General features: G+C 30.1%; 2 protein-coding genes across 4 annotated transcripts in view; both read right to left on the bottom strand.

The window, feature by feature from the left end:
• The window catches only part of kdn (citrate synthase), a 24770-nt gene extending 11971 nt beyond the window's left edge, over window positions 1–12799 (bottom strand). The window contains exon 1 of the mRNA XM_011070061.2: window positions 12622–12799. Coding sequence (XP_011068363.1) covers window positions 12622–12666 — 45 coding nt within the window. The 5' untranslated portion in view covers window positions 12667–12799. The remainder of the gene's footprint in view (window positions 1–12621) is intronic.
• On the bottom strand, window positions 12622–17265 carry LOC105154491 (methylenetetrahydrofolate reductase (NADPH)). Of its 3 annotated transcripts, none has more exons than XM_011070059.2 (5): window positions 16878–17265; window positions 16321–16547; window positions 14958–15118; window positions 14242–14469; window positions 12622–14050 (listed from the first exon to the last, which is right to left on the bottom strand). In XM_011070059.2, exons 1-5 carry the CDS (start codon window positions 17084–17086, stop codon window positions 14024–14026), a joined length of 852 nt encoding a protein of 283 aa, XP_011068361.1. In that variant the 5' UTR covers window positions 17087–17265; the 3' UTR covers window positions 12622–14023. The 3 variants fall into 3 exon arrangements, with proteins under 3 accessions (XP_011068361.1, XP_011068360.1, XP_011068362.1); XM_011070058.2 differs by having other exon boundaries at window positions 14147–14469; window positions 16878–17262; XM_011070060.2 differs by having other exon boundaries at window positions 14147–14469; window positions 16321–16536; window positions 16878–17031.

Here is a 17265-nt window from a genome sequence, read left to right as displayed (position 1 = left end):
TCTCGACGACTGATAACAAAGTTTAGTCTTGCAGGGGTAAAGTTCACTATATGTATAGTCAGCAAAAATTGACCAACAGTCATTCCTTCTTCAGAGGAATAGTTATGATTGACCAATTTCATAATATCAATATAACTTTGACATAAATCGAGTCGTGTAAACATAGTCTATATAGCATAGTTATAAATTATACGGACAATAGTAATTTTCTTCCGTAATTCGTGATTTTTTAAATAAGAATTATTATTAATACGTTATTTAACCCCCACATTGTACCCGTGTTCGTATTTTTACATTTCTGTTGCTGACAATAAAATTGTAGGTATTATGTATATCGTATTACAGTAGATGTAAATATAATTTATTGATCTCCCAGTTTCTAAAATAATATTAAATTAAATGATGGAATTAAAGCGCGATATTAAATATAATATATTTAAAATATTAACAATATATTTCTAATACTGCACTTTTAAATGCCTATCGGTTATTATATCAATACTTTCTCGCTTTTAGGAAGATTAATTTATAGAGATATCTTTTAATCCTAATCTTCTATCCTATCTTCTATCCTATTTTTTATCCTAATTATATAATGTATCGTATAATAAATGTCAGCCCATATAATTTATGTCATCCAGAAGACGGATAAGAACTTCTATGTTCACATGCACAAATTCCCCAGATGTTACACATCCAATGTATCATCATTGAGATGTGATATACATCATAATTCACGCATTCACAAATAATTTCTTTCCCCGCTTCTACACTGAAAAATGTACTAAATTTTAATAAATACTTGTTTAAGTAGTATCAATTAAATTAGATCCATGACAAGCGAATTATCAACATCGCGTGATATGCCAATACTCAACAGCCATGTAAGTTTTTTTAATAAACTTGCTAATTTAATGGACATTATCCAGATACAAGTTATTCACAGTTACAACGGACAGATATTCATTAATGTATTTATTAAAGAGAATCCAAACCAAAATGTCTTCATTTATTTTATACAATATATAACGTAATTGCAACAACATCCAGCATCGGCTCTTTAAAGACTTTTTTTTCTTATTAATTTAATTAAAGCCTATAGAATTTTTATATTTAGATTAACTTAAATATTTACTAAATGTAATATTTACTAAATGTAAACATGTATTTATTTAATAGAGCCATTAATTTAAATATCATTTTTTATCGAATAAATATTTATTTGCTATAACTAAATTTAGTTAGTACTACTTAAACAAATATTTATTAAAATTTAGTCAGTGTACAGAAAATTACATACAACCTGGAAATATTTTCAGGAATAAATCAATTATGAAAAAATTAAATCACATATTTGAAGAAAAAACTTCAGTGACATATAATACATATCCTGTGTACAGAAATCTCGATATATATATATATATATTAGGTGTTGGAATTAATTCGTAGTGTTTTTTAATGAAAGAATGTTATTTATTTCACATGAGCATTAAAAAATACATTAATGAAAGTACTTCCCATCACTTGTAAAACGCTACGAATTAATTCCAACACCTAATATAATAGATTTGCAATCTTGAAATGTTTCATTCAATAATACAGCGAGTGATTCACACTATATCTCTAGAAATGCACGCCACTCCAAATGATAGAGGAATAATGCAATAGGAAGCTCTTTTTACTTATTATTATTACGTCAATAGATGTACCTGCATGTTGACGATATTGACTCAATAACAAAATATATTATTCACGTAGTAACGATTTGAGAACACGAATACAATAAATTTTTGATTGGCGGGCTCGTCGCTGCCTCAGGATGTCGGATTTACTTCCTACATGTGTTGACTGATACTCTGGCACATTTGACGTCATTTTATGGGCCGTTATTTCGTATCGTGGCTCTCATACTCATTTTTGTGCGTATAAAACACTTCCGATCGTAAAAATTTTAATGTCGTAAAACAAACTCGAGACACGTCATTAATTTCAATAAGAAATATTTCACACTTTCAATAATCTACGATCTCGTAACACATTTCTTACAAGGCTAAAACCAACTACTCATTTTTCTTTGTAGATTAATATATCAAGCCTAATTAAAGTAATTAAAGTAATAAATAAACGATCGAAAAACTCTAATTTATTAAATAATTATAAACTATTTAATTATCATGACATTTAGCCAATTTAGTGATTTAATTCTATTGCAAAGATAATTCCATAAGTTATTGATATTTTATTCTTCTATAATTAATTATGCATGCAATATCATTATCGGAAAAAACTCTTTATCTTATTTTGCTAACCCGTCACTAATTATCATTATGTATAAGAAAAGAAAGAACAATTTTGCTGAAGCGTCTAAAAATTCAGGTAGATACACATTTGAAAATAATTTTGAACTATGAAAATACAATAATTATATAAGACGCTCAAGCTGATTGCTAGAATATCAAAATTTTTTGTAGCAATTCTTGTTGCTCATCATACTTGAGTTTTCTACGTAATTATTTTGAGGATCCAACAAAAAATTATTTTTAGATTTATAATTAGTTAAACTCTTACTTCAAAATTGTTCTTTCCAGGTATATAAACTCTCTAAATTCTTTGGAGTGAAATCTCACTCTAAAGAGTGAAAATTGAGTCAGTCTTGAAATAAATGGCTCAATTTTCGATTTTTAAGAATGAGATTTATTCTTTAAAGTAACAATTCATTCTAAAAATTATATATAGTAGTTATATATTAACATATATAACTGCTATCCTTATTAATGGACTTTGAATGCATGTAAGACAATTTGAATACATCTACGCCATCAAATTAGACTTACATCGCTATGAGCGCACGCAATTTATATTCGATATCTTAGAAAAAAACCGGATATTCGTTTTCATGGACATGGACATTATCCTTAGGGAAATCAATATATCGGTCCTTTCGAGAGAAACTATTTCGGGATTATATTAGATTAATCGATCATCGTATGTTGCTGCATTCTTCATGAAAGTTATGCGATACAGTCTTAGCTAACTGACACGATTGCCCCGTTTTTCTTCTGCGAATTCTTTCGTCACAGAATATTAAGTCGCTTTCTTGAAGTCACTAAGAAACGAGAAAAGGATTTTTTCTGTTGTGACATATTATTTAACGAAAATTATCATGCATTAGCATACATTATATATTATTGATAACGCCTCCGTGTGTGTATGTTAATTTACGACGTAACGAAAAAAAATGTTATATCTGTTATATCTGCTATATCTAAAAAAATAATTATATAATGTACGACATATATATGTACATACACTATCTATAAATGAACAAACGAAATTTGTAAATAAATTATAGTAAAATATATCTCCATTTCAGAATTGTCATAAATTCTTTAGTTTAAATTTTTTCCCTGATTTCCAGACAAAATTTCATGATTTTTTTCTGACGTTTTAATATTTTGAAATTTTTTGTATTTTCATCCTGATTTCGAAACCGTCAAATATTTTATATGTTGAGAGAGAAATTTTACATAACAATGTAAACTATACTATTAATAGTTGCTGACACTACTGACACTACTTGCATTTAATTGTTAAGTTGGTAATATTCCAAAATTGCGTAGGTGTTATGTAGGCATGTTCAACTTGTTTAAAACCAAGCGTTTTAATTTTCCAAAAATTTTACAAAATTTCTTGACTTCTCCTTGATTTCCAATTTTGTGGTAACTCTGCATTTACAGCATTTATAGCATTTATTCCGCATTTACTCTGCATTTATTTCGAATTACATTCGAAAATAAAAATCTATTAGCACGATTGTAATTTCTAGCTAGTTATGCCACACATTCGTACAAAAAGTCGACCTGAGAACAAAAGTGGAGATACCGAGGTAAACTTAACCGGTTTATCGATCAAGGTTGTAAAATCTTAGTTCACAAGTATGAGTCCTTTACTTGATACGAATTTGTGGATGATGTGGCATGAGAGTTTTGCTTTTGTGGAAAAAAAAAACAAGTCGAAAGAACCTTATCAAACTAGTCAACTAGTAAGAAGTAAGAAGCTCGAGAAGGATAAAAAAAATGATCACATAGAAACATTGCGAATACTAAAATAATGAAAAACATGCGGATGTTTTATACGGATGTCTTTGCTCATCGCTCACCTAATTATTAATGGATTCATCTGTATGTACTGAAGATGGCTAAAAGGTTAGCCGAAACATATACACATATTATTAGGTGTTGGAATTAATTCGTAGCGTTTTTTAATGAAAGAATGTTATTTATTTCACATGAGCATTAAAAAATACATTAATGAAAGTACTTCCCATCTCTTGTAAAACGCTACGAATTAATTCCAACACCTAATAGTAATTAAATATATAAGATACAATTCAATAATTTGAAATTTATCGCGCACATAGTACAGCGCTAATTTCCAATAGCCAAATTTATTATAATTATATTTTTGATATCAGTAAATTAAGATTATTTGTTTAAAAAAATAAAAGTAAAAAAATAGAAATTGTAACGAATACAGGATATTGCTATTGTCCTAAAATTCTATAACTTTTCCCGAGAAGATTTTATAATTTTTTCTGACGTTTAGTTTTTTGAAATTTTTTGTATTTTCGTTCGATCTAAATATTTTGTTAAGAAATCAATGTAATATGGCAATATAAATTATTATTATAATATAAAATTCCCAGACTTTTCCTTGATTATCAGTTTTGTGACAAATTCACAAGAGTCCTATCGTCAACTATTAAGAAGTAAGAAGCTCGAGAAGAATAAAAAATAAAAATAAAGTAACAAAACAAAATTAAGCAAAATTTAATAAAATTCATATCGAACAGAATTAAATAATTCTAAAGAGCTGCCCACAATAGAGATAGTTTCAGACTCATTCTTTTCATAATATTCGCTGGAATTCCCTTCATTCTTAGGCTCGCAGCCTAGCGATGTAATCAAGTACCTTAATACGAAACAAGTTATTATATGATTGCACAAACTGAATTTAAACCATTTAATTTGAAAAATTATCTGCACGCACGATTACGTCATTGTATAGTACATGCAATGATGTATGTTTTAAGAATAAAATAGAAATATTAATTTTTTTTTTTAAATATGAAATATTTATATCAAATATTAATTTTAATTAAAAGAATAATTCAACAATAAAATGCTATATTTACAGAATATATTATAATATTTAAATATCGTTTTGTGTTAAAAAAATATCATTATACTGTAATGCAAAATTATGAACAATAAATGAATTTTTTAATGCAAAATAGGATATTAAAATATATTATCATATGACATATCTTTGTGATATTTCGATGTGATGAAATTAAAATTAAAATAAAGAATTTGGGAGATTTTTTTTAAATTACATAACTAATAAATTTGGCAAAAAAATTTGGCAAGATATTTTTATGGATTGTTTATGACATCGGCTGCTTAATCAGATGTTTATGACACGCCTGATTAATTATTGGCAAATCATGTGTACCAGATGTGATAATGGCATCTTATCTCTAATTATGTAATTGATTTATCTCTGAAGGGCATTTATGAATCGCCTGCAAATCATATTTATCTAATTCTTCACGCCATATAATTGAATGGCGCTAAAATGGACAAGTTGAATTTATAAGATTTAGAAAATATCGCTCTAATTTTCGTCTGTCAGTAATATGAATATTTTGATTTCAATTTTTCGTATTCTAGAATTTTAATGCAATCACTAATACAAAATTTCGAATTCGTAATCATGATTAACATGATCGAAATTTTGTGTTATATAATTATTTAAGAAAAAAAATTTGTTACAATATATGTAGTATATATATATATATATATATATATATATATATATATATATTGCATATAAAAAAAGAATCATACTTCACATTACAACATATAATTAATAATTATTTAACAAATATTTAAAAAAGATTAAAAAAGATTCTACGATGTAATTCTACGATGATTAATTTATTTACAAAAAATATTTTAAATATAAGAAAAACATATATATATAAAGGGTGTTTTTTTAAGCCCGATAGAACTTAAAATTGTAAAAACTAACACAAAAATTAAATTATAATCAAAAAATTTTTTTTAGTCGAAAGATCAATGCATGGCATTAACATTTGAAAATGATTTCGAACATATGGCCACTGCGGCTGTTTAATTTTATTTTTTGTTTTATTTTTTACAATTTCAAGTTCTATCGGGCTTAAAAAAACATCCTTTATATATATATATACATATATATATATATATATATATATATATATACACATAGTATATTATATACATATACATAATGAAAGATTATTAACATAGAAATGACTGTAATATATAGCGGAATACCAAAAAAAGAAAAATTTCATTTTATGCAGGAACAACAATTGTAAAAACTTGTAAATTTCGTAATTTATGAAAAATTCATTGAGTTCTTCTGTAATAATAAATAACTGTAGTATAAAAAGTAATACGATAAAATATATTTTAATCACTTGTTTAAATTTGTTTCGCAACGAAACAACACATCATGAGATAGCAATATAATTCCAACCAGTTTAATATTGAATAAATATGCAATTTTTATCGCACAAGAGTAGTAAATTACAGAACTCTTTAGAATAAATATGTCAATATTTAATCATGCCTTTAATAATCAAGTGAGATCTTTATCTCTAAGATGATATTTACGTTATAAAAAAAGATTAGGCTTGCTTCAAGATTTTTATATATAATGTATGTGTTATTAAATCATAATAAATGACACTATAGTATTAAAACCGATTAAGTTCTCAGTACAACCTTTTTATTGAATCAATTTATTTATTTATTTTTTTAAAATAAAACATTGTGTTTTATTTTTAAACGTGTTATTAATGCAGACAGCATTATAATGTTATAATGCATGTACATGTTTAGAATAAATTAAAAACATCGATTAAGCATGTTTTAAACAGTTTGAAACATAATTTTTATCTCGATCTTGATTAGTAATTATATATACAATATATGTAGCAAATATTCTCTCTCTCTCTTTCTGTTTTTCTAAGGCTTTTCATTTTAAAACCGTGACATAACTGAGGCCAAAATAGCATCATAGTATTTACATTAATTCCGAATTGTACGGGTTACTATCTCAAACGCCTTATAGTAAAATTAACGCAGAAATTTTAACTGCATAAAAAACTCTTCATCACGGCTCGTCAAGAATATAATAAAAATTTATAAACAGAGAAAAACATCGTTTTGCAAAATACGCGATGACAGTAAAATACGCGTTGACATGAAGTTAGGTCAAGTGAAATCTAATAATAAACGACGCGCGTTCGGATTCTAAATGAAAGAATCGCCTCTGAAATAGTTTGTTACGCGATAGGCCTTCGTGCATTAGGTAATAGGTAAAGTGTATATATGTATACAATCGCATGACAACAAAATTACGTCAAGCCTGCCAAGAATCACAATATAAAAAATTCACTCAAGTACTTCTAAATCTCATTAGTTCCTCACTCAGATATTTACATATGATAAATATTTGAAGATGTAATGTGATGTCACAATCTCTGTACGAGTCTATTGTATAAGGCAAAAAAGTAACTCGATGAACTCATTTGATTAATGTCTTTATCTCATGAATTTCCGAGGTGCATACACGGAAAGAACGATTTACTGAAATATCTAAAAATCTAGCTAGACACAGATCTGAAAATAATTTTACTGAACCGTCAATATAATTATGTAGGAAACTCATACTCTCTAAAACTTTTAGAGTGCATCTCACTCTGAAAAACGAAATTTTCGATCTAATGAAAATTGAGCTACTCTTTTTCAAGACTGACTCAATTTTCATTCTTTAGAGTAAAATTCTCGTAAGAATTTAGAGAGCAATGTTGTAAAAAATTTTGATATTCTAACAATTATTTTGAGCGTCCTATATAATTTTTTGGTAGTTTAACAAAATTAATTTCAGATCTATATCTAAATAAAAAAAATTTAGATATTCAGTAAAACTGTTTTTTTCCGTGATATATATATATATATAAAATGATATAGGACGCTCAAAATAGAATATCAAAATTTTTTGCGATATATATATATATATATACATATAAAAGCCCATTTTAAGATATATTCTCCAATGATCTCCAGTCAATCCTCGAGAGAATCTCGATCCTCAAGGATGACTTGGCGATTAAGGCAACTTGGCCTAATTAGAACGCCAGGTGTGGGACCAGCAGGGTTACGGTCGGGTCGATGTGGATTACGGGGACAGCAAGAGGATTTTCGGCCTCGAAATCGCTGCTAAAATTAGCCCAGCGTCTTGCAAAACTGCTCAATGGATACTGCGCCAGCGAGACAAAGGGGAAATGGAGTCGAGTACCGCGTTCTTGAGCATACCACATGGATATGTACACGAGAGTTCTACTTTACGTGTGCTCACGTGTGCGCGTGTTGTGCAACGCCTCGTCGATATTATTTTCTCATTACGGGCACGGAAAAGCAGAAACCTCGTTTCTCAAAGAAACTCATGTGATTGTTACGTCACCTTTGCGCATCTCAAGAGTTCAAATCTCTCAGATGAATTGTATTTCAAAGAAAGAGAGAGAATAAGCCCGGAAAATTAAGACAACTTTATTGACAACTTCCCTGTGGAAATTTTTTATTGTTATTTAATGCATATTGTATTAGCCGCTTCGTATCAAAATATCCAAATTCAATTAAAAAGACACCACTCGAATTCCAGAGTGTTTTCTGTTCTAAAACGTGTCGTAACACGTTGCGAACTACATGTTGCGGCCAGACTACATTCTACACAGGATAAAAACGCGTGTAGTAATATAAGGGCCATGGTCACACAGAAAGACGTAAGCAGTAAGACAAATGGACCTTCTACAATAAGCCATTAGTCATAAATCAGAAGTCAGAAGTTAAAAATTGACGACTGTGTCAATTTTTAGCTTCTGACTTCTGATTTATGACTAGTGGCTTATTGTAGAAAACATCTCATTATCTCGGACAATAAATTTTTACAATAGATTTTTAAGCCTTAAGCCATAAGGAATGCACGAATCACAATATTCTCCTCGCATTCGATCGTAATTGGTCAATTTCTTACGGCTTAAGGCTTAAAACATTTATTGTAGATCCAGTTAAACGTAAGCAAATCGACCAATCACAGTAGAGAACGTAAGACAAATATAAGTAAGCAGTAGTAAATAAAAAATATCGATTTATTGACTGCTTACGGAAATTTGTGTGCAGGAGTCCTAAAAGCATGATATAAAATATTGATGAATGTGGAAAACTGCAAAAATCGTGCAATTCAGAGATTCGTGAATTATCTCAAAATGCTCAAAATTACTCCTAGATGAGGACACTTCTTTTTCGGTCACCGCGTATAATTAATTTTGCAAAGTCATGTGACGCATGTCAGTCGAATGAATGCACGCGAGTGGATTTCGAATGTGTATAAATGCATTGAAGACGCATTGCGTAATGAGTGTAATCGCATATAGAAATGGATTTTCTTCAGATGAAATCAGAAGCACAAGTTCGAACTCGATTGTGAAATTCTTTGTTCTTCTTTATCTATTTCTTCTCTTTCTCTATTTTGAAAGAGAAAGAGAGGAGATAGATAAATAGATGCGTTTATTGTTAATTGCATATCTTTATCCAAGGATAGAGTATTATGTAAGGATAGAATGCAATTAACAAAAGTAATAAAAAGGAGAAAAAGGGAAAGAGAAAGAAGAGAGGGGGGAGAGAGAGAGAGAGAGAGAGAGAGAGAGAGAGAGAGAGAGAGAGAGAGAGAGAGACTTGAGAGTTGACGGAGTCGACATACAATGCGGTTTTGTTCCCTCTATTATACATCTATTAAAATTCTATATGTATTAATTAAAGAGAAAAAAAATATCTGACGTCAGTCAGATGCGGCGAAGAACATACCATCATCAACTCGCTCGTTCTTTTCTACGATAATTTTTTTACTGCTAATAATAAATTATACATCAATATAAATCACCATGTGCGATGAGATTCTCTTTTTTAAATCTCCTTTCGTCCCTGTTTATCTTTGTTGTGGAAAGAATGAATAATTCATGCAGATTACAATAATTAACATTTGCATTTCCATTTATAAGTGTATCTGATTGTATCGGTAAAGTCAAACATTTAATATTAGGTAGTTTGTTAAAACGTTTGTTATGCAAGAACCATAATTAACGCCGTAATTAATACCAAATATGGGTCAAGCACAGGTGTATCTTTAGAGACTTGCGGATGCAGATAGCACGAGATCGTTCCTACACAAACTCTAAAACTATCAATTAAAAAATTATTTTAAAAGACGGTTAGATGTGAAAAAACGTTATATTGATTAAACTCAAGGATTTAACTAGTTATCTACTTTTTTTAAACTGAATGTGATACCATCTCATTACTATTAACATATATACGAGACATTGTTTATTTTTTCTAGTATCTAAATATAAAATTGTATAATATATTTTCTATTCTCATTTATTTTATTTTATTAAATAGAAAACTTATTTATGTCACTGTGTATAATTTCTCCGCGTTTGAACGTAAAATATATTAAGATATAAATGTATATAAATGTATAATATATTTCTCATGTTCATTTATATTTATTTTATATAAAATATAAATATAAAATATAAAATGAATATATTTGAACGTGAAATATATTAAAATATAAATACATATAAAATGTATAATATTTCTCTTATGTTTATTTACACTTTATTTTATTAAATATCAAGTCTATTTATGCCACTGTGTATATTTTCCCTACATTTGAATGTAAAATATATTTAGATATAAATATCTAATGTTTCTTTTTTATGCTTTAATTATATAAATACTGTTGAATATATGTATACTATACATCAATGACAATAAACATTAATTTATGTCAATATATTACTCACGCTAATAGGAAACCTTAATTCCTGTTACTAGGTATATAGAAATAAATTGCGGTGCGCATATTGCGGTGGGATTTTCCTCGGCATAAAGCATATTCATTTAAAGTTAAACTTAAAGTAGGCTGGAAGAATGTTTAAGTGGGTGCTAGAATTCATTTGCAATGGATAAATCTGTATCATTTTTGGGACGAATGAGTCGATCTCAGAACATTCCCAAATCGATTCGATGCGCTAGCAAACACGATGCATTTTACGTGCATGTGACGTGTCACCGAGTGCACCGCTGGAGTTACATGAAGACGCATGGCATCGACTGTTAGGAATCGTTCGACTTAAATGTTTGAAGGAAACTGGAGAATCCGATTATTATGCAATTCTCTTTACAGCATGCTCCAGAATTTCAATGTAGAGTTCAATATCGAAGTCTTTAACAGACTCCAAAGAGAGATCTTTCCTAAAAAAAAAAAAGAAAAAGGAACTACGGTTTTCTGAGACACCGAGTATATAAGGTTATGCTAATTAAGTTCGTCAACGTCAAATTAATTTCTTTCTAACCATTATTAGCTCTATAAGGTTTGAGTCTTGCGTGAAACAAGTGCTACATTCGCCTAGACAGACATATTTTATTAAATATATAGAGATAAGAGAGAGAAAACGGATGTATACTGTAAGCTTTATTTGAAGAAAATTTGATACAATGCTATCCAGCAAGCACAAAGTTACATGTAACGTACTTGTTAATTGTAATTTGCCACTCAACAATATAACATGTGCGAAATTAAATTAATTACAATTATAGTGTTGAATTACAACAGGTACGTTACATGTAACTTATGTTTGCTGGATAGCTTTACACATTTTAACAGATGTATTCATTAATGTTCATAATAATCGAATCACGCGCAACATACGCTTAGACAGACATATTCAGGCTAAATATATATGGATATATATAAACGTGGAAATGAATTGAATCGATGAATAAATCCTATTTAAAGAAAGGAATTTTCATACAAAGCTATTTACTTTTAACAAATTTGTTCTTGATGATCGGTTAATGATATTCCTACAAGGTCACATAACACGAACACACGTTAAACCGTAGTTTGCCGCTTCCTCCCCCCGTCACTCGGCCGAAAACGAAAAATCTTTAATTCTATGGTAGACCCCTCGCAAACGACTGATCGACACATACACTCTGCAAGAAGCATACATGTACACGACTCACACACTCAAGAAATGTCCTTTTCAAAAGCACCATATATAGGACAAGAAAAATGCTCTGTTGAAGGACGGATCGTGAAATCGATCGTGGTTCTGTATCGACTAATTCAGAACTCATCTACGTTCTTTCGCGGAACGGGAGGGTTCTGTCCAAGCCGGTCGATAGAGAACACTGCGGTCAGCCGTTCGCGGCGGTGAAAATCATCGTGGTCGACGAAAATCGCCCCAGGATAATTTTCGAAGGTGTCCACGTCCGCGGAACTTCGAATGCTCGAGTTGTTCTTTGTATCGAACAAACGATAAATTCGAAGGGCGCGAAATCACGTGAGAGCGGCGCTAACTTCCTCCCTACGGGGGGGGGGGAGGAGGAAAAAAGGGGTGAGAAAGGGGAAGAGTTTTAAGAAAGACGAGAGACTCACCTGCACATCGAGGCAGCGTTTCGGAGTAAAGCGAAATAGTGCCATCCTCTTTCTTGTATAAGTTGTAATCTGTGCAGATGTCACGTACCCTCAAACTGACTGACTCGACCGTCTAACTAATCGACCGAACCACGCGGTGCCGCGGCGCTCCTACTTGACTATCTCCGTCTTCCTCCACCTCCACTGGTCCCAACCGCGCCGCTTCGCTTGCTGCTGCGCGCGCATGCATTTGAGTGGCGACGCGGCGCGCTGACTGTTTCAGGAGCGGCTGTAGCCGTGGCGCGCCCCGTCTTGAAATTTCACAATCGGTCTGTTCGCATTGTACGTACTTTTTTGCACTCAGCATCTTCGCTTTCTCTCTTTTCAACGTCCAAATATGTATCTATCTCATTTTAAGTGTAAAAATATTCAAGGATTTCAAGCAACGCGAACAGATTAATTAAGGGCTGCGTTCAAGTAGAAAAAACAACTTTGCAACTGTTGTAAGATTTTTTTTTCACTGAATCTAACAAGGGAAACACCAGGTGATGGGGTCAGGGATTTTGATGCGCTTTTTAGGCATCAAAATCCCTGATCCCATCACCTGGTGAGTAGGCCTGACTAGGCTGTTCTTGAGCGAAAAAAAAAAACGATACGTGTCCAGCCGTTTCATTGGCTCATAGTTTCGAAGAAATTGATTTTTTAAATAATTATTGTAATAATTATTGTAATTTGAAAAACATACTATATAAATGAAAATATCAGTACTTTTTATAAATTTTATTTAATGTTATTAGTTTTGATTACTTTTTGATTGTAATAAAATTTCATGAAATTACATATTAATATTATAGATAATTAAACACACATTTATGGAATATTTATTATTATCATCTGCTGTTATTTACATGAATAAATAAATAAGATTGTAATGAAAACCTGTTACGGTTTCTGATGAAATTAGAAATTGGAAATTATGATTAAGATCAAGTAAGTCATATGTTTGTAATCTTCTTTTGATTAATATTAATCGATTTATTAATAATAATAGAAAATTAAACTAATGAAATTCATTCTAAAATTCATTCGTAAGATGTTTTTCTATGATATTGATAATTTATATTACTGCATCTTTAAGGGAGGAGATTTATACTCAAACACAACTTTTCTTCTTCTTATTTTTTCTTTTTTCAAGCTCTGATTTTTTTTAGAATGAAAGACTAATTATAACCAGGCTCCAAAATTTCGGAGTTTTTTCTAGGAATTTTCCAAAATATACTCTATGCAAAAAAATTAAAGGATCACCTATTTCGTCGTTCAGTGTATATAAAATTCCAGTATAATTTCAGGATCCAAGGACATTCAAGGATTGCTGGATATTATGTTTTTCTATAAGTTTTCAGCTTTGAAAGATTCTATGCGTTTACATATTTCCGCCACCAGCGATAATCTACAATATAAATATACATGCGAAACATGAAAAAAAAATTTTTTTTTAAATTTAGTATTACTCTTGTTTAAATTTAAGGCATTATTGATGTTTTACCTATTAAGTGTGAATAAATGAAAACCATACGTGGCTCCATTTCTAATCACGTCCGTAATTATTTGCACTATCAAATCGACTGAATATTTCCTCACCGCTTGATCGTCGTCCTTCATTCGTGTTAAATCTTCTTTAATTTTAATCGGCACATCGAGCCTGCATATGTCTATCATTTTTTCTAGGCACGCGTGATTTGTCGGAGTGAGAATCCCAGGTAGGATCGGGATTTGGATCCCGATCTCTCGACAATCTCTCACGAAATTTATTAGGACTCGAGAATCAAAACATATTTGCGTTATGATAAAATCCGCACCCGCCTCCACCTGTAAGTATTTAAAAACTGAAATTTTTGCTCGCTGGGCAATTTCCGAGCAAGAGATTACTAGGAATGTAATTTAAATTGACTAGAAAATTAAATTAAATTAAAAATTTAATTGCAATAAGACTTACAATACATGATACATTTTTTCCTGGATTGCTTGTGCTTAGTAAATTATTAGAAATTCTGTATTAATTGTGTGATGCAATTCTAGTTTCATTAAAACATGAGCAATCCAGATCGAATACTAGATCTTAGGCCTAATTACATCAATGTTATTTTAATCGAAGCTTCTCTCTATCTCGTCCTCTCTTTTGGCTTTAAAAAGAGAAAGTGAGAGTTTTAAGCTTCACTTATAAAGTCAAAGTAACGTTGATGCAATCAAGCAGCCGTAACAATACAATGTTGCTGCTTTTGTGTTGAATGTGTCATTTCTTGCTTGATAAATTAGAGATATAAGATAACTCGCACAACTACGTTGTCGATCATTACTTTCGCTTTCAGGTAATACAAGTCGAGTTTCTTAGACGGTGATTCGGGATGCATTTGCGGATAACCCGCAACGCACACGCAGAACGTATTGCCAAATTGTTGTCTGATAAAAACTACCAGATCCGCTGCATGTTCGAAGTCACCATTCTCGGATAACGAATCTGCAATTCGACTAAATGTGTTTCCCGACAATCCAGACAACATAAAATATTAGAAAAAGACATGTTTTTTGAAACCATTGTCTAAAAGCTATTTAAGGCCAGCCATACTCATCACTTCAAGTAAACTTGTCAAGTTTTATTAGTAAAGTAACACAATTTTTATTAGTAAATTTAAATTTACTACTAATTTACTATAAATTTAAATTTAATTTAATTTAATTGCAGTAATGATACATATTTAATGTATTTTTTCTTTGGATGGCTTACATAAGCATGTATACTTGACAAGATGACAAATTTATATGAACGTGTGTGGCTTGAAGACATCACAAAGAAATCTAAACAATGCGTGTTGGAATAAAGCCTAATTTAATTTTCAATATGTTCTTTGTTTTCTGTGTCTTACTTTTTCCTTCATGTTTTTTTTCTTCTTTGAGATCATTTTATCGACAATCGCATTTCTTGTCTTTTTCAAAGTTGATTATCAATTTTTATTTCGCCAGAAATAAGAAAATAAAAACAAAAAGTAGTAAAAAACAAAAAACAAAGAGAACATTATAAATTAGGCTTTAAACACTTGGACAGATCGATAAAACTCGAGCCACTTGAGGATCGGTTTTGTTGCGAATTCCGGATCTGATATAATCTCATGCAAATCAATCGTTAAACATAACGACATTACGAAATACATTAATGCGATTGTATCTCGAGCTTGTCGAAATATATCTCAACAATTAAATTAAAAATATATTTTTTAATTTTTAAGTCATATATCTTAATATTTAGATTTTTTTGCTTTTTGGGGATTCGAATTATGCCGCCGCAAAAAATTTAATACAAATTTTAAAAAAGTATTTTGATCAAATTCCAATAAATCTTTAATCAATAATTAATTAAACTGTTTCAAAATTTTTAAATAATTTGTAATTCTATTAGGTGTTGGAATTAATTCGTAGCGTTTTATAAGTGATGGGAAGTACTTTCATTAATGTATTTTTTAATGCTCATGTGAAATAAATAACATTCTTTCATTAAAAACGCTACGAATTAATTCCAACACCTAATATAATTTAATTTTTTTCCATTAAAAAATTATTAATTTTATCCACGTTAATAAAATACTAGAGATATATTTGTAATTATAAATATAAATATAAGACACGATTAAGAAAATCGGAAATTTGGCGAAAAATTTAAATTACCTCCTCGCAATGCAAATATATTAATTATTCCGAAAGCAATAGCTTTTTTCAGGATATAAATGACCTCGTCACGCTTTAGACTTTTAGCTGCTAGATGTAAAAGAGTATTGGCTGGAAAATTCTCCACCAGATCCAATGGCAGATAACCATCATTGTCGGAAGTTGCTTTGTTATGCCACGTTAACGCATAAAAGAGAGGCGCATACTCTTCCATACCTATGAGAAGTCTATAATATTCGTATTATGTATTCATTTATATGTTATAAATATTTATATATAAATATATATTTATAACATGTATTATGAATTTTAATGCTCGATACAGTGTTCTTGAGCAGCATATAATTTAAATATTATTTTTAAAAAATCTAGGATCATGCACAATTATGACCACAATAAATATCACCACGAATCCTTATCGAAAGTTTCGAAAAAAATATTTTAATATTTTAATTTTAAGTTCTTAATTTTAGATTCTTAACATTTTAATTTTAAGACTCATTGTGTCATACTGGTGCTTGATCTAATTCTACCCGATGTCTTTTAGTTATACAGACCTTCGATAAAACGCATCGGATTTCCTCATGGAAACAATTTCAAAGCTACAAAATATCTCATTTTTGCTGATTTTATCTTTTAACAATTGTCGCAGATCCACTACCGTTTTACGGGGATTCTCGATATGAAAATCGGGTGTGGAAGGATTGTCGTTTCCATCAGCGTCATTCCGCTCGCACATGTCATTTTCGAGAATTAAGTTTCTCATTATAAATCAGATCATCGCGTAAATCTAATGTTAATACTTTCATTTCATGGACTATACTAATAAGCATCGAATTATGTAATGTATAGCGTGGAGCATCCTCAGTCGGAAATGATAATAGAATCGACATCGAATCGACGTCGATTCGACATCGATTTGATGCTTTCGATTCGATGTCGATT

The sequence above is a fragment of the Acromyrmex echinatior genome, chromosome 7 (assembly GCF_024713525.1).
Source record: "Acromyrmex echinatior isolate Ae372 chromosome 7, ASM2471352v2, whole genome shotgun sequence".
Taxonomy (NCBI): domain Eukaryota; kingdom Metazoa; phylum Arthropoda; class Insecta; order Hymenoptera; family Formicidae; genus Acromyrmex; species Acromyrmex echinatior.
This window is presented reverse-complemented; position numbering and strand designations above follow the sequence as displayed.

Bases quoted from the DNA above. Each gene is read 5' to 3' on its own strand.
- LOC105154491 (XM_011070058.2), bottom strand. From the start codon at position 17,086: ATGAGAAACTTAATTCTCGAAAATGACATGTGCGAGCGGAATGACGCT. The intron at 14,470-14,957 runs GTAATGATCGAC...AAATACTTACAG, and splicing joins TGTATTACCTGAAAGCGAAA to GTGGAGGCGGGTGCGGATTT. The intron at 14,051-14,146 runs GTAAAACATCAA...TTTATATTGTAG, and splicing joins CATTTATTCACACTTAATAG to ATTATCGCTGGTGGCGGAAA.